Here is a 23,317-nt window from a genome sequence, read left to right as displayed (position 1 = left end):
TGATGAAATGAATCTGTTTTTGTATTTTTAGAAAGACTAAAGTAGACTATATTGATGCTCCCAGGCTCTGATTTGCCTTTACAGCATGATTTCCTTCATAATCCAATTACCAGAAAAAGAATGGTTGCTACCTAAATTGGCTTCATGGCCATGTATGTGGGAGAGAAAAAGGGAGGATGATGGATGACTTTGTGCGAAGTCAGGAATGATCAGACTAGAAAAGATCAGGAATGCTCTAGGGACCAACTGGAGGGAAGCTATCCAGTGAAACTGAATTTTACAGACAATACTGTCATAGCCTCTCCCACTCTTACCTCTGTTTATAGCTGATATTTTCTGTTGGTAATGTAGAGATCTACATCTAAGCACCACCAAACAGTAATAAAAAATGAATGTGGGTATATTGCTGCCTTTGCATGAGTGAAAATAAATTCTTGCGTAAAACTTGGGATGGCAAGCTACTATTTGATCTTCTGGCTTTCGTTTTAAGTTGGGATTCTCAACTGCTATGTTCAAAATATGGATTGGTACACAGGGTGCTTAATTATTGCATGGTGGTTTCCTTTGAACATCTCAGTGTTAAGAAACTTTTATACTTTTATGTCTTTCTAGATTGATGAAATAGTGGAAGATGGAAATAAGGAAGAAAAGGAATGAAAAAGGGGCAATGTGTAGAAGGTAGAAATGGCGGAGATTTGATTAGAAAGAAAGAAAAGAGAGAATGAGATATAATATTCACCAAAATATAAGCAGGCACTTAACCCATGAACAAATCATTGGGACCATTGTGTTTTTCAGGATGACTGTGGTAAGAGATAATGACCGGGGTGATTTCTGTCTTCTCATTAGGCAGTCAAAAGATAAACAGGAGCACTCAAAATATCATATTACGATAGAGCAGAGAGATTTGTACTCTTGTATTTTAATCCTTTCTGGGAACAAAAATTAATAATAATGCCCAATTTCTGAAGAAAAAAAACCATGGTATTTACTCACACAAATGATCTGGTCCTTTTAGTACAAGGCGACTGTGTCGACTGCCGTAGGGAATGGCAACCACAGTATCATCCACTAGAGAGGGAAACAAAGCAAGGTTTTATTTGAATTTTTAAAATTTTTATTGTAAATGTGATGTATAGAGGGGTTACAGTTACATAAGTTGGGTAATGAGGACATTTCTTTTTGAAAAGTTTCATCCCTCACTTATTTTCTTCCTGTTTTTTTCTCTCCCGGCCTTCTTCCTCCCCTCTCTACAAGTTTCATAGTTCATTTTCAACACAAGTCTAGTGAGTATCACTGCTGAAGTAGTTTATCCTTTGTTCCACTGTTTCTTGCTTTCCTTTCTTCTCCCCAAATCAGGTAAAATGAAGGAGGGGAGTGTAGAAACAAAACAGTGATACAAGGGAAAAAAAAAACCCCGAAGAAGCAAACAAAAGAAAATCACAAACTGTACAATGAAAAAACCTGCTGTTTTCATTTCTTAGAGTTCATTTTGATAAGCATCATTTTGTATGATCATATGCCCATAGCTATTGAGTCCTCAAAGCAATCTTTTAAAAGTCCATAATTTGATATGTTATTATTCATTGCCTTCTATCCAAAAACAGTGACAATATGCTTCAAAATATACAATTGTGCTTTTTTTTTAAAAAAAAAAATCAGTGTTTGAAGTGGGAAAGCCAGTCTCTGTGGATTAAAATTTCTAGTATCTTCAAAATAAAATATTTCAAAGCAACTAATCTCCAGTTCACTTAGGGAGAATTTGGCCTATTCAAGACAATATTAATTTCTGATATATTAAAATAGATTTGAAATTTTTCCTTTTTGATGTTAAAATACCATCAAACTTTCTGGGATCAGCACATTTATATTGATTTAAAAATAGAAAGTACATTTTAAATAATAATGAATTTATTGTATCAGAATTTGTATATTTCTGGCAGAATGTCTTGGACAATTAAAATATGTAAGAGGAGGGGGCAATATATTTGTACTTTGAACTACTTAAGTACAGAAATCCTGCCTTCTGTTTCTTGACTGTCTTCACATTGCCTGCACAGAATCCTAAAGGCTTTTGTGTTGTATTATAATTCATACCCCCAAATTATTATTAACATGTCTTCATGTATATTATATTTTACAGTATTTTTCAAAAACTTAAATAGATCACAGCTGATTTTTATCATAATTACTTCCCTTTCCCATACCTACAAATTGACCCTAAACTTAGTAGATTTTTAAAATGATACATTGTAGTTATAAATGGACATAAAGGATGAAACAGCATTCTACAACTAAGAGGTGTCCATAAAAATAAAGTATTAGAGGAAGGTTACATGTACCCAATTATGCCACCTGCAATGTCATTCATTTTCACCTAAGTCATACCATTTATTGTGCTATCTCCCTCCCTCCCTCCTTCCCCACTCCCTCCCTCCCTCCCCCTCCCACCCTCCTCTTCTTTCTCTGTATGAGTCCTTGTGCTTGAATTCAGGGCTTTGTGCTCTTCCTTAGCTATATTGGCTCAAGGTTGACACTCTACCACTTTGAGCCATATATGATGAAGAAATGCTGTATGAAGTTCAAAGTCAAATGGGTAGGAAGGCAGGCACTACAGAAGACAAGAAAGGCAAGTTCCTAAAAACTCAGCAGTAGGTTCACAAATACTATAGTCTTCTGTTCTTACAAGTCTTTACAATACTGTTTATTATCATCCAGTCAAGTAACAATTTAGGTCAAATAAAAGAATCTCCAAGTTTACCAATTTCTCTAAACCTTAGCATTATCATCTTATCTTTAGAAGTGTTTGAGAAGTAAATCTCAGAAGTTTTCTAACTTCTTGGCTCCTCGGTTTCTTCTTTCATAAAACAAGGAAGGCTACACTACCTTATGTTACTGTTATTACTAGATATAATGACAGATTCACACACATAGATGGAATGTGGCAGGTATTCTACAAATTTTATTTATTCTATAATTTTTTTTGTGGGTTATGGGGCTTGAACTCTAGGCCTGGGCACTGTCCCTGAGCTCTTTAGCTCAAGGCCAACACCCTACTCTTGGAGCCACAGTGCCACTTCTGGTTTTCTAATTGTTAATTGGAGATAAGAGTCTCATGGACTTTAGTGCTCGGGCTGGCTTTGAACCACAATCCTCAAATCTCAGCCTCCTAATTAGCTAGGATTATAGGCGTGAGCCACCGTGCTTGGCTTCCCAATCTTTTAAGAATAGAAACTAAAAGACTATTTTGTTGTGCTTTTAATTCTCCAAGATGCCTAGCATATTACCCCAGATGTCTCTGTTTCTGCCCTAATAAGGTTATGTTTTATTGACTTCTTTATGACATTGGTGAAAAAACTACTCACACTATATCCTTGTGGCTGTTTTTAAAGTCATGCCTTGTTGAGAATTAAGACTTTGTGACATATAGGAAGAAAAAATAGAAGAGGGGTGTTGAAAAGGAACACAATAATGAACATTAAGAGTGGGCCCACAGAGTCCTAAATGCCTTACATAAAGACAGAAGTTTTTAAGTTTGCAGAAGAAATTCGAAGCCGTTCAAACAATGTGATTTCTAGAAATAGAAAGTCTTTGTTTACCCACAGGTCAAAGAAAGTGCAAGTCAAAGGAAGCTTTCTGTTGGACTGTGCAGTCTTCTGACCCCCCACTCAGCAGCGTGCCTTGCTTTTGCTTTGTTGAGAACTAATTCGCATTCCGCAGGCTGAGGCATTAACCCTAGCTTTTGGCTAACACAATTACAATTGCATGCTCCTGGGAGAAGGCAGGAGAAGAACCTAAAAGATTGTTGGAGGAAAGGAGTAAGATGGAAACAGCAAACAAGCGAAGAGCAAAATATCTACCAGTGCCTTTCTGTGCTTGTCTGATCAATAAGAAAACAGAATACCTCAGGCTGCTCCAAATGAGTGTTTGGTAGAAGACAGGACAGAGGTAGGAAAAGTCACAACTTATGTTTCAATTGTGAAGTAGTTTGGTTTTAGCAGATCATTAATGAGTCTGTAAATTTGTTACATCATTCTACAAACAGTTGTAAGGATATATTAGTTATATTTCTATCACATACCTTATGCGGGAGTAGAGATTCAAAATAGGCAAATAAAAAGTCCCACAAAATGGTCCTTGAAAAGAGAACCTAAGGAGCAAAACATGGGGAAATCTCACCCATATCGGAGTCCCACATGGAAATTTTCCATGCATGCAGCTTCATTTCTTAAGTGTCCTCAACCAAAGACACCCATTTCTCTCTGTTTAACTCAAGGTATGCCTGATGTATTTCTCCAAGGAAACTGTAATGTTCCCTACGGTATCACAAAAAAATGGTGGCCTTGATTTGTTGAAAAGTAAAATAGAGAAAATTAAAAGACCTATTTTCTATGTGTTGATAAAAAATCACCTACTCTTTGAGTTGTTACCATCTAAATGTTGATTTGCAGGAAATTTGGAAGAGTCATCTATGTATCCTTTGCAATGATATTGTGCACAGGGAAGTGTTGAAGAGATCCCAGAGGGGTGAGCAACTTGTCTCCTCTGGGATGCATGGCTGTGTCTCTTACCAAGCAGTTCCTTCAAGAAGCCTTTCCCACAAAGGCTCACCATTCTATGATCGAGTGCATCTGCTCTTTCAGTCTACAGGACCTATTTCTAGGCTATTAATCAACAGTTCTAAAAGACCCATTTCAGAGATTAGATCATAAGGTGGTTGAATGGGCAAATTATCCACGAGAGTCAAAATTGTTATTTTACATACAAGAGTTGTAAATGTCCTTTTGCAAAAAAAAAGACAAGGATTATACCTACAAGATTTCTTTTAAGAATCTGTATAATGATATATACTCTACAGTTGTATAGATAGAATATTACATGCAAATTTAAAAGTCTTATGGATATGTTGTGTGATTCACTGGTATATCAAATGATAATGGTATTATTTAGGAGATGGGTAAGATGGGATAGATGGGAGGGAGGGGGGGAAAGGTGGAAGGAATGACTGATCAAGATGCATTGTACATATGAATAGATATGTAAACTGAAATCCCTTTGGACTATTTGAAGATAATAAAATCAGAAAGATAAAAAGAAAAAGAAGATTTTCTGTTTTGATATCTGACTTTATCTGACGTCTAGGTCTGTTGATAAGTTCATATTTTTAAGGAATCTTCCTTTTGAACCTATAAGGCTAATATTTTATTTATTTTTGAATATGAAAGTGCCATCAATATTACTATAATTGACTACATATTAAAAACCCACTAGTATTTAGGAGGTTTTAATGGTATATTTAAAATCATTATTTCAATTTTACTACCATCAAAATATATCCAATAAAACAAGGAAAGCTGACCATTTAAATGTTTCACACTTATATATCAGTAATTAGTAGAAGATGTATGCTGGAAAGGCCAAAAAATACTTTCTCCATGCTCCCCTGGAAAATAGCTTTTCATACTTGAACATATATAAAATCAGGATACATCTCAAAATGAATAACATCTTAACTTTTCTCTCATGTAGGCAGTAATCCTGCCACAACTACTTTGTATGCACCAATGCTAACATCAAAACAGCTAACATCAAACCTGCAAGCAAACATCAGAAGTTGGGAAGCAAATTTAAAAAGAATAGTAGAATCCTCTCATTTATTGCCCAGAAATCTAATGATTTGGGGGATCCTATGGAGATGATAAATTGGGGGTACTTAGCACCATTCCCACAGATGTTTATAGTTTTACACAATTGCAAAACTGATTTAAAAGCCTGACACCAAAGGGCCAAGACATATTTCTGGCTAAAGGAAGTACCTGGGGACATATTTACATTCTACCTAAAACAGCCAAAGTATCAGACGAAATCATAGCTTCATATAATCTTGCCCTTGTGTTTGCATCCCTGGGCTGAAATCTGCCAACGTGGGCTTGTCTTCATCATGAGGACAATGACGGTCACCATGTCCAGAATCATCTTGTGGAAATGGAGTCGTATGGACTTCTTCCTCAGCTTGCCTGGAGCCATGGTCCTCTCAATCTCAGCTGTCCACAGAGCTTGGGATGAAAGGCATGCACTACCAACTTGTTCCATTCTTAGCCTCCCAAATAGCTAGGATTGCAGGCAGGAGCCAGTGGTGCCCTTTGGCTGTATTCTATCCGGTACTTTTAGTACATTTTTATTTTTAATATTTATTAATTTTAGTTTCCCTGTCTTCTCATCTGTCTGTCCTGCCTCATACTGAGTGATGCATGAATGTGAGGCAATTTACCTTAGGCTAGAGAAAGAACAACACAAGAAATCATAAGAAGGCATTGTTTTCATGCAAAACTGTGAAAATAGTCTCTTATCCCACAAATGAGAATTGAAAACAACGGAAACTTCTTTTACAATTCTGTAGCACATAAAACACTGGTGCATCTTTTTTTTTTTTTTACAGTCCTGGGGCTTGAACTCAGGGCCTGACCTTTGTCCTTGGACTTTCTTCAAGACTAGCACTCTACCACTTGAGCCACAGTGTGACTTCCGGCTTTTCTCTGTATGTGGTACTGAGGAATTAAACCCGGGTCTTCGTGTATGCTAGGCAAGCACTCTACCACTAGGCCAAACTCTGGGCCCATGGTGCATCTTAAAGTCACTAATCTTTTAGATTCAAAGCAATAATTCTAGAATTGGGCCATCTGTTGTCCAGCCTGCAGTAATTGATCTAAGCCATCATCATTCCTAGCCTGGCTTACTGCATGCTGACTAATTTTCCCATTTCCAAAGTGAGCTCTGTTACTGTCTCTTCTCACCCATAGGCAGAGAGGTCTAATAAAGCCATCTTTCTGCCAGAATTTTCCATGACTTATTCAGATCTTCATCTGAATGGGACACAAAAATCTTGAAAGAACCTCTAATTTTAATGTCATTCATTTCCCCAAAACCGTCGTGCCTCTAATCATCAATTACATTTGCTTTTCTCTGTCTGAGTTTTTTGATCCTTCTCTTGCCTTCACCAAATCCAAACTCAAATGCTTTCTGATCAACAAGTTCTCTTCTTACTAACTTATTAAAAATTGCAGCTTTCCTCTAACACCCCTTGGCAGGCAGCCCATCTCATCCCATGTTCTTTTCTTTCTTTGCGTTCCCTTCTCCATGGCCTTCTGGGATATACACATTTTATGTCTCTCTTTGCCATTCATTTTAGTATGTAAGTCCCTTAAAAGAAATGAATTTTTGTCTGATACATTTACCCTGTTTCCAGTATGTAGAAAAGACCCACAGCACATAGCAAGTGCTTAGTGTTGTATGAATGAATGAATATATATCATTGTGTAGCTTGTGATCACAGCTGGAGGCAGCCAGTCACAAGGTGAACATATCTTTACTGTTTGTGTCTTATTAAAAAATTCACATGTATTTTGCATTCACAATATAGAGACCTATGTTTTATTATCAACACACTTTGAGCCAGAATGATAGGCCAGGAATATGTTACTCCATAGGTATTATAAATCAGCTTAAGCCACAGTCTGAGAAACACATCTTGGAGTATTATGTTGATATGAATTAGTTTCTCTGGCCTTTTCTTTTCCATTTCCATTAAAGCAATATGGGTGGGAGAGAGAGAAAGACAGAGAGAGAGAGAGAGAGAGAGAGAGAGAGAGAGAGAGAGAGAGAGAGAGAGAGAGAGAGAGAGAGAGAGAGAGAGACAGAGAGACAGAGAGAGAGAGAGACAGAGAGAGAGACAGAGAGAGAGACAGAGAGAGAGAGAGAGACAGAGACAGAGAGAGACAGAGACAGAGACAGAGACAGAGATATAGAGATATAGAGAGATGTTTTGGAAACCCAAGTCAGACTGAAGTTAACTTGATAGCAAATAGGTTTCATCTAGGTTTAAGTATTTTTGAGCATGTTTAAAATAGCATATAATATAGAATTACTCAACTCTTAGAACAAAATGAGCCCATTGTTTTGAAAACCCAAAGCAATTAGCTAGCTAACTCACTCTCCCTCTTTCTCTCTCTTTAATTGGGCCAGGGAAGTCAAGAAGCAGTGAACAGAAAACAAGGAGAGTGAACACTGTTGGTGGTAGTTTTTTCCCCTAAAATAGAAAGAATACTTTGATTTTGCCCTCTTTACATGGTCTACATTTGTAAAAGGCAATTAAAATGTCTTTTCTTAAAGATGATTTCTTTTTATTCACTGGCAAATGGTATGTAATTGATGGCTTTCTCCTACTTCTCTTTTTCCTTCTGGCACTTTCTACTATTGTTTCTTCACTCTCTTGCTTTTTTTTTTTCCTTTGCTCTCTTAAGCACTGATAACATAAGAGAAAAGAAAAACACCTTGGATATAAATTTAGAAAGAAAATGAGTTCAATGTGGGAAGACCTACTGCTAGGATTTGGAGAAGAGCATATGGCTGACTTATGGTTAGTTTTGGCACAATATGAGGAGAGACCTGGCAGTGCTTTCCCAGAACTGCAGGGGAGGGGGGGTCACCTGGCCAACACACTGGGACCTGCAGAGCAGCCTAAATTCCCCTGCTTGTGGGCTGCCTTGTACTCTGTGAAAACAGGGTGGAAGATTTTTTTCTGGGTAGGGTGATCCTACATGAGGCAGTGTGTTCAGCATCTGCTATAGATTGTGGCTGAGGTACAGGCATCTGCTGGACTTTATTGATATAAATCGTTTTGTCAGAAGACATCCTCAGTGCTAAGGTAAATGAATCAATTGCATTTTGTCATTATGTATAATCATAAAGCTGTGCATTATATAATTTGCCCACTGTCAGTCTTGAGTGGAACTCTTCTCATTGAGGTATATATTTACAGACCTAAGGATGACACATAGCTCTCAGTTTGCTTCAGTTTGTTCCTTTATGGTTTCACCTTTGTTCTAGAGGTAAGGTCCCGCCCCCCTCCTTCAGCTAGATAAGAGGAATATCTATGGGACAGCATTATCTTCCTCTATATAAGCAGGAAGGTGGATGGCGAGTGGGCATTAGACTAAAGGAAGATCCTCACCATTAAAACATGCTCTCAGAATTCAACACACAGCATTGACTGTACAAAAACATGGCCTTTCCTTTGTGCCTAATGGTGCATCCTGTATTCCCAGATGATGAGCTCTGATTCAATTATGTGACAAATTAACTCAGGAGGTTTTAATTCTCCCAACATTCTTTAAAGAGCTCCATAAGAGGAACCTTTGAAATGCAACTTTTCAACTCTGCAACCCTAATTCCAGAGATGTAAGAAATAATTAGGCCCTTACCATTTCTGGTTTCTATCTTCCAAATTCTTTAATTTTTCATCATATAAATAGAAGCTACCAACATCACAGGACCAAAGAAAAAGTTTGACTGGATGCACTATGTTTTTAAGTTACCTCATCCTTCACTCTGTCTGCCAAAGTCTATGTAATATTTAAGTTTTTTACAGAGTCACATTTTTTTTCATTGCCTCCAGGGTAGTTAAGGAGGGTAGTTAAGGAGAGGAGAGCTCCCTAAGCTAGCATCTCCAATTTTTCATGTGCTTCAAAGTGCCTGGCCTTTCTTCCTGTCCGCTTTTCCCTGGAAGCCCTCCCTCCCTTCTGGCATGCTGCCTTGTCATGATTTTTCTGAAAATATCTCAGGCACACAATGGAATAATGGTATCTGCCTTTCCTCTTGACCTCCAAGTCAATCTAAAGCTACCAGCCCTCTAGCTGTTGACAGTTTTCCTCCAACCGGTCCCCAGGATGAAAGAACAAAACCACACATCGTAAAGTTATTTGACCTAATTTCCCAGATGAAAGGAGATATATGGGCAGAGATACTGAATCAAGTTGTATCTATTGAAAAATTTTGCATAATGGCAAAAATCTGGAGGCCAAAAGAAGTTCAAAAATGCATGTCCTTACGTACAAAGACTGTCTGTCTCCCTTCCACCTCTACCTGCTTCAGCTCCTGGAACAGGTCATCACAAACGACACTGTATTGTGAAGTGAGTCGTATTGTATGATTCCATTATGGACTTAGGTATTGTGGAATTTACACTATTTGTCCTAGTAAAACACAACTGGCTAACCTTTGTGGATCTTTGGCTTGATCCATTTATTTACTTTGAGACAAGTAACAGCGATGGGTAAGGGTTGAAGATCTACATAAGACTGGGCTCAAATCGGCTCTTTGCTTTACACTGTATGACTGAACAAGTCGTGCCATCTGAGAAGGTCTCAGTCATCCCCTTTATAATATGAAAGTTAATAATGCCTTGCTCATGAAGTTGCTATCTAAAAATTAAGGCAAGTAATTGTGTAAAATCCCCACATGTATAGTCAGTACACATTTATTTGCTGGCATAAGGAGATGAAAACACAACCATGAATAAAGGTCTTCTTATAATCATTGTCCAATCTAAGTTTGAACAGGGGCTGCCTCCAGGTGATAAAAGTGAGTTGTGCCAATCTTGGGGAGGCACGTTGACTACAATCAGGCCAGAGAGTGGATGTAGGCTCTCTACCTATTACTGCAGGGGAGTGCTAGACTCATGTCTAGCTTACATTTCATTGTACCTCAGAAGGAAAAGTTCCCTCTTTGAGGGGTACAAGTAGAAGCCTGGGTTGTCATTCACGGACTAGTCTACAAAGCAGGAATACAAGGCTTTCTATTGCATTGCCAGGCCCTTCTCCATATGGGTAGAGATTTAATTCCCTAGTTGGTGGGAGGAGTCAAAGCTAAGCCAGGGGAGCATAAAAAGTATGCACACCCAAAGATTGCCCCACCTCTTGTGTCTTACATTTAGTTGCAGAGAGTTGGGATTTATACTGCCCTCGAACCAGCCGACAGGTGGAGCCATCTCCGTTGCAGACACCACAGTTATCCTCCTTGGCAGTGCTTCCCAGCTGGTGGTCGCAGCCAACAATCTAACAAGAAAGAGAGAGGTGTGATTCAGCTGAGCTCCTAACAGCACAGGTCAATGATAAGGCCAACAGCAACAAATGACCCTCTTCTCATACCCAAGTGGCATAAAATGTACTTCTTATGAAGGGGACTGAGTTAAAGTGGAATTTGAACCTAGTCAAGGAGGGGGAAAAAGGTAGCATTGGTAAAGATATCTTTATAGTTGAATCATACAAATAAGAAAAGATAAGGGAAAATGGTAAGTAAGGAGCTAAAATGGGAAGAGAATAAGGGAGAGATCCTAAAATAGTGATGTTAACTTAAAAGTAATTCCCAAGGAAGTGAGGGAAGGGGTGGCATTGTTCAAAAAGAAATGTACTCATTGTAATTGTCACCCTTCTGTATATCGCCTATACAATAAACAAGTAATAATAGTTTCCAGTGTCTATAACTATGATCCACTCAAAGGACAAAACTTACACCCATGGACCACTGAGACAGAAAAGATTTTATGAATAACCCTATCTTCTGTTATGTTTCTTACACTGTAAACTGCACAAAGTTTGGCATTCTGTATGTAAGGCTCATGAATATATTCCAAACAACTGGATCCGTGTATAGTCAACTGTAGATTTATAGATTTATACTGTATGAAAACAGAGATATCATTAGCATTTTTTACCTAGCAGTTCAGCTAAAAGAACCAATATATATGTATGCATGGGTGTGTATATGTGGATCCATACATGTATGTATATATATTTGTATATGCATTATATGTTATGAATATGTATATATGTACTGTGTGTATATATAAAGAGAGAGAGACAGAGACAAAGACAGAGAGAAGTATGGGGCAGCATGGAAAATAGCAGAGATGCTCAATATGAAGATTCCACCATTTTTCTGGTCCTTTCCTGATCCAACACAAATATCTCATGAATTCTCAAAACAATCATGTAATATCTCCTCATTTTATAGTTGAGGTCATAAGTCATGTCCAAAGCTACTTAACTAGTAAGTAGCAAAGTTCTAGATACTTCTAGCAAATATTTATATTTGGTCCAAATCAGGCTCAACAAAACCACAAACCTTTACAAAGTAGGTAGGTAAACTCACTTTTAATTTTACTCTTTTCCCCCATCAATGTTTCAGTTTAAAAAAATTAAATCCAAACTATATCAGGTTGTATGTCTTGTAGTTTTAGTTTGACCTCACACCAAAGGATTTGTTCTACTTCCAAACTATTCAACGACTGTTTCTGACAAAATAAAATGAAAACTGGAGTGACATTTCAAGAGGAATAGCTCCAAAAAAAAGTACATAATTTGTTTTGCTTTAAAAAAATCTGGCCTTTTTTTGAGGCTTAATTTTTCCTTTTCATACTGTTCATAAGTAGTGAAAACAGACTTATGAAAAATTAGCATAAATTGACATTGGATCAAAACCCCTTTGTACAGCTACTAAATATAATAAAAATAACATTAAAATATATAATTATTAAACATTGTTTTATGTTCTATGTGTACTCTGCATATAAAGTACTGTAACTGAAATATGTGTAAAAGAGGACTGAGGACTGGAACAATAACACATTATTCAAGAAGTTTGAGAGATTTACGGGGGCTTTCCTGTGAAGGAAGTGAATAATGAAAGAAGAGACAAATGGTAAAGAGAATTGAGTGGTGGTCTACTTTGGGAAATGGGTGGAAGTGAATTAGATAGATTAGATAGATAGATGGATAGATAGATAGATAGATAGATAGATAGATAGATAGATAGATGGATGGATGGATGGATGGATGGATGGATAGATAGATAGATAGATAGATAGATAGATAGATAGATAGATAGATAGATAGATAGGGATTTTTTTTTTTTTTGCCAGTCCTGGGCCTTGGGTTCAGGGCCTGAGCACTGTCCTTGGGCTTTCTCAATGTTAGATCTCTACCACTTGAGCCACAGTATCACTTCCAGCTTTTCTCTATGTATGTGGTACCAAGGAATCGAACCTGGGGTTTCGTGCATGCTAGGCAATCACTCTACCACTAGCCCAAACTCCTGGCCCAGGGATGGGTTATTATAATCTTTTATGCCATGTCATCACTTTGATTATCTTCTGTTTTTTTATTCAGCAGAGTTTCTGAATCATGAGAGATTTTGAAATCCATTTTTTCTCATCATTTATTAATTTTATTCATTTTATTTTTTATTGTCGGGGTAATGCATAGAGAGTTTTACAGTTACATTCTCCAGATAGTAGGTGCATTACTTCTCAGACACTGATACCCCTTCTTAGATTTTTGTCCCTATTTCCATCTCCCCACTCTCTCCCAATCATCTTGTTTTCCAACCCAATTTATAGAGAAAAACTTTTCGAAGACTTCGAGTGTTGATTTAAATGATATTCTTTCCTGTATTCTTTAAATAAGTAAGGATATGAAACAAAGTATAATCTTTTCATGTTTGAACCAAAGTTAAATTCACAAATTGAATAAAACAAAATCACAATAGTTATAAATCTCTAATTAAATGTATGAATTTGAAGTAATAGGTGGTGTTGAGTAAAATGTAATTGTTTAAGAATAGAAAATATCTGTGCATGGTTATTTAGCTGTTCATTTATTCTTTTAATTTTGACCCAGTGGACTATCCTTAGTGTCACATCATCTGTGGCATTAATAACCTTTGCATCTAGGCTTTTACTATTGATCTATTACTATTAGGCCAATATTTATTTATTTTTTTGCCAGTCCTGGGCTTGAGCTCAGGGCCTGGGCACTGTACTTGGACTTTCTCAAGGCTAGATCTCTACCACTTGAGCCTCAGCACCACTTCTGGCTTTTTTTTTTCTATATGTGGTACCGAGGAATCGAACCCGGGTCTTCATGCATGCTAGGCAAGCACTTTAACCACTAGGCCAAACTCCCGGCCCCTAGGCCAATTAATTTAATATTTAATCTAATACAGCAAACAAAACAAAACTGAAGTAAGCAAAAAAGTGTATAATGTGTATTATTTTCAGTAAAATATACCTATGTCTTGGTCTGGACTAGAACTTGAACTCAGTATCTGATGATTTTGCTCATTGGTTGGCCTGGCTGGAACCAGGCCTTCAATCGCCAAATATTTTTTTTTTTATAGTATGTGCTAAAACAATGACTCCTTCAACACTTGTACCTTTTTTTCTTGTGTTCTGAACTCAGTGACATACATGTGTTAGATAAATATGCTGTACCTCTTGAACTACATTCCCAGCCCCTCTACATGTCTTTGGAAAGCACAAATGCCAGGAGAACATAGTGCTGAGGTCTGAAGTGGGCAGCAAAGGCAGGGTATCTCTGTCTTATGAGTATAGTCAGCAGCAGCCCACTTCAATCTGCAGTAAGGCCAGCCTATCCAAATTCCATAGAGTTTTATCCAGGCATATGTAAGCACAGGTGGTTTACAGACTTCTTGGGTATGTTTCCATGTAACTGTAGTCAAATTCTTTTAATTCTCTTTTTTTTATCTATTATTATACGGACACATGAGCTGATCACAATTCTGTATTAATAGTTATGATAATTGTAAAGTGTGAAATGTGATGGAAAAGTGCCTATTTCAAAAACATGCACATAGCAATTTCAACAACATATAGTAAATACTTGCTACTGGCTGGGCCCTGAACTAGACATAAAATTCAATGGTGAATTCAAGCATATGTGATTCACCTTCATATCACTGACAGTCTAGGGAGAAAGTTCACAATCATCACATACAAAGAGGCATACAATGGAGAATTTGTTTACAGAGTCCAAAGAAGACTTGATGAAAATGAATCTTTAGAGCTAAAAAGAGAAATTGAAATGAATAACTGAAGAGGAGGTGTTACTATACCCATTTCCTAGCTAATTAGAGAATAGAAAAAACAAAGTTGGAAAAAAAATGACCAGACTAACTCATTGGGTTGCTTTAGAAGAGAAAGCATGGCAATCTTAATTTAGGCACTATTCAAAGAATTATTGAGTCATGTTTTGTTGTTTGGGATTAAAGAGAGATGGATTTAATTTTACAAGATTTTCAGCTATGTGAAAGGACCAGATAAGCCGTGGGCATGGATTCTTTCAAACCTAACTGGATTCAATCCTTAAATTATAAGGAATTCCAGGTTTTCTCAAAGGATTTAAGTTTTTCTGGGAAAGTTTTAATAGATTTTGATGTCTCTAACAGAGCCCAAGGAGATAATCAGGAGATTTTTTCTAATCCTAAAGATTTCTTATGGTTCCAAAATCATTTTAAGAAAGAACAACTCTGCTTCACCAATCCAAAGTAGCTTCATATTAGAAACAGCTAAATAAGAGGTGACATATTTTAAAGCTTAACTTGGCCAGACCTTAAACATAGTGTTTTCAATGTGGATTTATGGACCCTAGAATATGAACCAATTCAGTTCTAAGTGGGTGTTGTTTAACTTCAGTGTTTTAAAGACAAACATCTCCTTGACACATTGTGATTTTTTTCTTTTCTCTGTATCAATTCCTCTTTAAGATGCCAAGATATTCTAATTCAATTATTTAAAAAATGTGGAATACTTTATTATCAGAAGAAATATTCTTTTCTTGGCTGAGTAGAAAATTGTTTTCAATTACAACAGGATAATCATTGTTGACATATATTAATCTGTTGACCTTGAATAATTGTTGGATTAATGAAAATTAGTTAGCCTGTTACTTTTATATCTATTATTAACACAATAGTAAAATAACCTAAGAATACAAACATGAGATGAATTGGCAGACAAAATGCTGATCTCTCTGTGCCTTCACACATTCTATTATTTCTACTCAAAGTTGTTTTGATCCATTATTTATTGGGAAAACTTCTATTTGTCCTTCCAACCCTTAATTAGAAAGGTCTTTTCAGATTTCAAAATTAATTGTTTTATTGCTCTATATTTTCTCATTTTGCTAATATTTCCATGCAGTAGAGATTACCAGTTGCCAGTAATCTCTATCCTTTGAACAGAACTTTTACTGGAATGGCAATATATCAAATGAAAAGAATGCATTTCTTTGTGGCATGTGATCAAATTGCAACCAAAGCGCTATGTGTTCTGGGAAAGGTAGTTAGAACAGAAAATGTAGCAGGGGAAGGGCCCTTCTACCCTCTGCCTTTCTTTCTTCATATTGGTACCCAGGGCCATATGAGATGAGAGGGTTGTAGGTGGAAATCTAGCACTACGGATGCAGGGAGCAGCTAACAGAAAGATGGTGCCTGGTTTCCATATCACATATATAGAGATTGACAATACGTTGACTTATGTTTAAGAATAAAGCTTTAGGGTCAGGAGTGTAGCCTAATGCTTGAAAGCTTGCCTAGCATGCACAAAGCCCTGAGTTCAATTCCTTAGTACCATATACACAGAAAAAGCTGTAAATGGTGCTGTGGCTCAAGTGGTAGAGCACCAGCTTTGAGAAAGCCCAAGGCCAGTGCCCAGGCCCCAAGTTCAAGTCCCAGCCTGGCAAAAAAAAAGAATAAAGCTTTAATGCATTAGAGTTCCTATTGTTTTGGAGTTTTCTTTCATTTATGCGCAATTCAAATTGTTATGTAATCGATACTGCACTTATTCTATATTTGTCTCTACATTAAACAACGGGTTAATTGAGAAATGATATTTTTATGGTTTCTGACTGCTGGTGTCTTATGCCTATAAGCCTAGCTACTCATAAGACTTAGGCTGAGATCTAAGGATTGTGGTTCAACACTAGCCTGGGCAAGAAAATCTGTGATACTCTTATCTCCAATTAACCACCAGAAAACTGGAAGTGGAGCTGTGGCTCAACGGAACTCATGGACAGTGCCCAGGCCCTGAGTTCAAGCTTTGGTTTCTTAGCATAGTATTTGATAGTTGAGATGTGCAGGTTCTGATGTGTCAATGAAATACAGAACACCAAACATAATGGTACTCTGTGCTAGCATTTCAAATGTAGGTGACAGTCACTGATAATACACATGTATACAAAACTGTATATATATTTGTTTGTATCTCTGTGTCTATAGAGAGAGACTATTATAAACTCAAGGTCAGTTCTAAGCCTCTGCTTTAATGCATGAACAAGCATTACGGTAAAGGGCTAGTATTGTTTAGAGACTATTTCCCAGTGCACCTACATTCCTCATTACAAAGATGTCATGGAAGGCAATGTTCAGGTCATAGAGTTCCCAGATCCACCCCATTCTGGAGAGAGTAGCAAAGTGAGATAATGACCAGTCATATCTTTGGCAATTTCATGGACTCTTTTGGCAAAGGGGGGAATTCTAACAGAATATTTTGGCCTACTACAACATATTAGTTTTCTACTACTACATGTCAGCTAGAGGAGGAGTCTAACCTTATCCCCACCCCAAACATTTGCAGTGTTGCTTATTTTGCTTTAAAAAAATCTCAGGGGGCCCGGAGTTTGGCCTAGTGGTAGAGTGCTTGCCTAGCATGCACAAAGACTTGGGTTCGACTCCTCAGTACCACATACATAGAAAAGGCTGGAAGTGGTGCTGTGGCTCAAGTGGTAGTGCTCTAGCCTTGAGAAAAAGTCCAAGGACAGTTCTCAGGCCCTGAGTTCAAGCCCCACGACTAGCAAAAAGAAAATCTTAGGTGATAATAAGTGTCAAACTCCAAAATAGCAACCTGATACTAAACAACGTCTTATTGTTTGGATGTCATTAATCAACAAAGTTTTACTTTTATATCCTAAAGGTATTTGTTTTTTATTCTCCCTCATACATATATACATGCATATAGTTCTTTGCCTTATTTCTGAGCAGAATGCATATACTTAACACTGCTGAATTTTCTTCATTCCTCTGGGATTTAAGGGAAGGAGGTCCTTATTCTAGGACCACAGTTTCCAACCCAAGTTGGTTTCCTGACTTTGAACATGCGTGCTGACTTCAGGTCCCAACCCTGCAGTGGACACTGAAAGGCTGGGAGTCTTCTTTGATTTTACAGAGCAAAGTGAATAATGGGCAGAGCAAAAAAAAACAACAAAAACTGAAATTATCTAGTCACTGAAATTTGTTGGAAAATATCTTCACTAGAAGTCATAGGAGAATCTAAAATCAATACAATAATTATTTCAATAATACAATAAACACAACCTATAAGTAGATATTATGCCCTAGACTAATATTCTCAGATGGGTTCATCCTGGCTCCATTTCAAATGGTTTCCCATAAAGATCTCAACTGCTAGCATCAAATACTGAAGCAGTGATGTCAAGCTTTTCTTGATCCAACACCATGAGGTAAGATACTTTTAAATCCCTCTATTTTCAGCACTGGGAAAGAGAAATATGGAAAGCTAAACTGTGAACATCTGATCACAGTCACTCTTAGTTATGATTATTCAATTTAGACAAAATGGTATGAGTAACAGAATACTCTCTACATACTCTCATTTTCTAAATTTGTGAATAAGTTAGGGTAATAGAACATCTCCAAACTTATCCTCCAAAGATTTAGGTATTGATTAATTTATTTAAGATTAACCTTTGAATAAAAACATCTGCAGCATATACATTTGATATAATATAATCAAGATATTAAAAAGTAGTTCAACAAAGTGGAAAGAAAAAAAGAAGGTGAAGAGAGATAAAAATCAGAAGGGTGGAAATTCTGCATAGTACATACCACTTTTCTGGGAGGGGATTGGGGGAGGAATTATCACATATCTGTAGAATAGAATAACATACTGAGGATTTTAAAGCAAAAAGTCCATTTAATCTTTCAAAAATGTATAAGAAATGTTTCTTGAAGCAGACATAATAAATATCTGTGTAATGAATGAATATATAGCTGGCATAGCAGAACCATGAACACTCAAATTACTAAATCCTAGATGTATTTCTTGAGTCTTCTGAAAGAAAACACCATATAACAATTTCCCAAAACATCTGAGTCCATAAAGACAAATTTTAAAGAGAAGAGTTCCAAGAGCCTTTGATGAAACTTAATATCAAAGAACATTAAAAAAACTAATTTTAAGGAGTCAAAACATCTTGGTACAAAGATGATCTGGCCTAATCCAAGGGTGGACTTTAGAGCAGTTAGGGCTAGGCTGGCAAAACTATGGTACATGTGGTGCTATTTCTTGTGCCAAGATCCGTAGCAGACATTGCTAATCAACTGTTGCATTCTTGGCCTCTTTTATGTGGCCCTAGATCCCTTATGCCATTGTTCTCTAGATGCCAAATCCAATAGACTGTGGTTGTCAGATGAGGACACGGAACTAGCTTTACCATTCCAGAGAGAAGGAAATGAACTGGTTGCCTCACTTTTAGACTTCTCCACAAAGACTATTTCTATTAGGAACCAAACAATTTCAAGTAAAGATTATAACACTGAGGTTAAGAAGATAAGTTCCCCAAGGTAAAATAGATGCTGCTAAGGAAAAACACCAAAGTCTGTCTTGCAGGGCACTGGTTAACAGTGAAAAGTCATATGTACAATATTTATATGGTAAAGTTGAGTAGTGATAAAGTTGACTATTTTTCTATTTAAACAATTTTTTAAAATTGCTTTAAGTAGTTGTACAAAGGAGTTTCTTTTTAACAAAGTAGTTTATGAAACCATATTTGAACAGTGTCACCCCTTTCAAACATTCTCACCCATCCCTCTCCTATTCACACCTGTTCTCACTCTTAGTTTTGTAGGCCATACTTTGGATTTTTGACTGCATTCTCTCCTTCCTCTCCTCTTCATTTGTCTCCCTGTTTCCTCTTGACCCCACTCTATCACTTTTGATCACCCACTTCCTGGTAAATTATTTTGCTGAAATTTGACTTTGTGTTTCCAAGGAATTACACCATTTGAGTTCTTGCTTGAATCTATCATATTTCTGTTAATATGTTTGTATATACTTGCACACCACACAGTGTTGTTACTGGTAAGTTTATAAGTGAAATCTAGCTTCTACATAAAAGGGAAAGGTTGAATATTCTTAACATGACTACTCTATGCAGAGTTAGACATATGCATGAGGATAAATAGATGGTGACTTAGTAGTGCATATGAGAAGTCAAAGGAAAGGTGCCAGCCTATAGTTAAACATGTGTTACACAGCTCTCACATGAATACACACATAGCACATATACCACATACATACACTAAACCTCTCTCCACGCATACCACATATATACATAATATAGCAAACAACATTCTCGCTCTCTTTTTTCCTCTCTTCTCTTTCTTCTTCCTCCATCCCTCCCCCCACTGCTGGTTTGCTATAAGTGTCCAAAGTTCTTCCTTTCCACATTTGTTTCTTCTGTTTCTGATATGAGAAAATAGGATCTTTGGGAAGTCAAAGGTGCCACCAGTGGTCCGTGAACTGTATTTACTCTATTCAAAAGCTTAATGGAAAGGTATTTACCTGTAATCAAACCCCATAAGGTCACCAAAGCATCAATCATCTTATTATACCAATAAGCTAACTGCTGACTTGTGCGGCACTAATTTTTTTATTGCAATCTCAAGTCTTTAAGTCATAAAACGAGAAAACAAATAATCACTTAACACATGCAGTGTTTTGAGTATATGGAAACTTCCAAAACACAAGGTTCATAGAAAAATAAATTAGAAAGGATGCCTTGTGTTAAAAAGTTGAGAACCACATGTAGTCCTTTGTTGGTTGTTCAAATACCCTTGGGAAAAGTAACACATGAAGTTGTTGATTATAGTTAAATTAGACTGACTCAATTGAATATAAGGCACTATGATGGCTGTGGGGAATACACGTAAGTTGAGGCATGGTCTCAATCCAGGGTGAATGAAATTGATCATCTCCTTAAAATGTAGGAAAGTAGAAAGGGAATAAGGGCATGGAAATAAAAGGTCAAAAGGAGAAAGACAGAGGGAAAGTGAGCTAGAGTTTTGTAAACTCATGTTATATTGAGGTATCGAATACATTGTCTCATTTAATTCTTAGGATAACACTGAAAATTAGCTCATTATATTTCTTTTACAAAACTAAAACTGAGACCTAGAAAGGTTAAGAAAAAAAGCAAACTTGCCAAGGATGTGGCATTCTCAGAGTTGACATTGGGGCATCATAGCATTTGATGAGTGATCTCTCTCTCTCTCTCTCTCTCTCTCTCTCTCTCTCTCTCTCTCTCTCTCTCTCTCTCTCTCTCTCTCTCTCTCTCTCTCCATTGTACTACTTGGCTCCTTTTGGAGATGAGAACTGCAGTTCACTGAAGAAGAGGGAGGGTGGACCTATCTCTATCAGCTATGACTTATTTGCCAGAAGCAACACCTGCCTACCATTCTAAGGACTTAACTGAAGCAACAGAAACAGGTGGGTTCTTACAGGCAATAACTTGAAAGTATGAGCAGGATTTCTTTGGAAGATATACTTAGTAATATTTTAACAAAAATAGTTGTTTTGTCCCATACCCACACACATGCTCATGGGAAAGTGGTAAATATTCACAGGTCATCTGCCTATTTTCTTAGAAAGATGTAAAGTGTTCCTACAGCCTAACACATTGCAATATGATACTAGTTTATATGAAAACATTTAACTACCTTTCCTCCAGGTAAAAGTTTTCTGGAGAAAAACCTTCTTCCATATAAGACACTCTCTCCTCTGGAGTTTGTCATGCATTTCTAAGACTAGTCATTTCCCTTGTGGATTTTCTTTACAATGACCCACAAGGTCCCAGACCATCTATCCAAGCAACTTCTCTGACCTCATCTTTCCCTGACTCACTTTCCCAGCTGTTTTGAAACATAGCACATATTTTCTCATCTTATAAGAACCCTGGTTTTTCTCTTTAGTTGGACAGTTTTCAGACTTTTGTTTGGTCAGTCATGGGGCTTGAACTATGGGTGGCACTTCCAGTTTTCTGGTGTTAATTGGAGATAAGAGTCTCATGGACTTCTGTGCCCAGGCAGGCTTGGAATGGCAATTCTCAGATTTCTACGACTTCTGTGTAGTTAGGATTACAGGTGTGAGATACCGGTGCTTGGCTCTTCAGACATTTCTATAAAGCTTGTCCTGCCTCTTTTAACATTTTGCTTGAGAAAATGTTTGTCTTTTCAATAAAACCTATTTTGACCACAATTTTAAATACTGTCTCCTTCCCAGTCCCAAATCCTCTTATCTTGTCTCATTTTCACCTTCTATTCTATGGTCTATCTAATCTAATCTAATACCTAATATATGCATTAAGATATTGGTTGTTTTCTCTCTCTAGAATGTAACCCCTCACCAAGCTCATAGATAGTTATATACAAGTGCCTTGATATATAAAAGGTAATTGATATTTGTGGAAGAATTCAGTCTACAAGCAAAATCACAAGTAATAGTTAAGTATTAATGTGTAACACAGCAACCATCACCACTTAAACTTCATCCTACTGGATCTCTAGGATGTATCATGTTGCAGCATTATATGTTGAGAGTTTAATTTTTACTTATCACTCTGCTTTGTCTTTGGTCCACTTCTGGTATCCAAGAATTGTGTTGGGCCATAAATAAATGCTCAGATTTCCCACAGTGTCTCCATCTGATGTTTTTCCCACAAGGCACAGTACTTTGGGTTGATGAGCTAGCTCCAATGTTAATTCTGCATGTGTATAGTCACCTTATACTTGTTTTGTTTTTTCGCTAGTGGTTTTAAATCAGGGCCTGTCCTTGGGCTTTCTCTCTCAAGGCTAGAGCTCTACCACTTGAGCCACAGCACCGTTTCTGGCTTTTTCTATGTATGTGGTACCAAGGAATCAAACCTGGGTCTTCCTGCATGCTAGGCAAGCAACTCTACCATTAGGCCAAATTCCTCACCCTTATATTTGTTCTTTTAAGCACTTGGATCTTAGCTTTTGCTAATGGCTTTCAACCTGGGTACCTCCTGGCCTGACTTCCATGATCCTGCATGAGCTCTGCAGCTTTGACTTGCCATCTAGCGAAAAAGGAGCCACAATCCTTCTACCTCTAACCTTCTCACTCCTATCCAGAGATAGGCACTTAAGTTCTCAAGGAGAACCCTGCTTTCACAAGAATGATTTTTTTTTCAGATATTCACTCCTTATCAGCATGCTAAATGTGCAGTTCTAGAGAGATTAGGATGGACTTTGAACTCAGGCCCTTCCACTTGTTGGGCAAAGGCTCTGTCACTAGAGTTTCTGTTCCCATCATTCCATTGGATCTATAGTTCTTATCTTTGTATTATGAATCAAATTAAAGAGAGATAAAGATAGCAGCATGAGACAGCAAAGAGAAAGACACAAATTTATAAGACTGCAAAGATTTAAAAATAAACTTCCTGTCTGATGGCTGGATAAATACTCTAAAATGGATTGAGAAAATAAGTAAGTCTTATTTTCACCATGTAGGGTTTTAAGGTTTTTTGGTTTTGTTTTGTTTTGTTTTCCTTTTCTTGTTTATTTCAATGTCTGGGCCAAATTCTCATAT

At 37.1% G+C, this 23,317-nt stretch overlaps 1 protein-coding gene across 1 annotated transcript in view; it reads right to left on the bottom strand.

The window, feature by feature from the left end:
- Adamtsl1 (ADAMTS like 1) overlaps positions 1–23,317 on the bottom strand; it is a 628,790-nt gene that overhangs the window by 209,290 nt on the left and 396,183 nt on the right. Inside the window, exons 6-7 of the mRNA XM_090329363.1 lie at positions 10,766–10,892; positions 997–1,071 (exon numbers count right to left, since the gene is read on the bottom strand). Of these exons, the coding sequence (XP_090185489.1) occupies positions 997–1,071; positions 10,766–10,892 (202 nt within the window). The remainder of the gene's footprint in view (positions 1–996; positions 1,072–10,765; positions 10,893–23,317) is intronic.

This window comes from Megascapheus bottae, chromosome 3 (assembly GCF_031878675.1).
Source record: "Megascapheus bottae isolate mThoBot1 chromosome 3, mThoBot2.hap1, whole genome shotgun sequence".
In the NCBI taxonomy this organism is placed as follows: Eukaryota; Metazoa; Chordata; class Mammalia; order Rodentia; family Geomyidae; genus Megascapheus; species Megascapheus bottae.
This window is presented reverse-complemented; position numbering and strand designations above follow the sequence as displayed.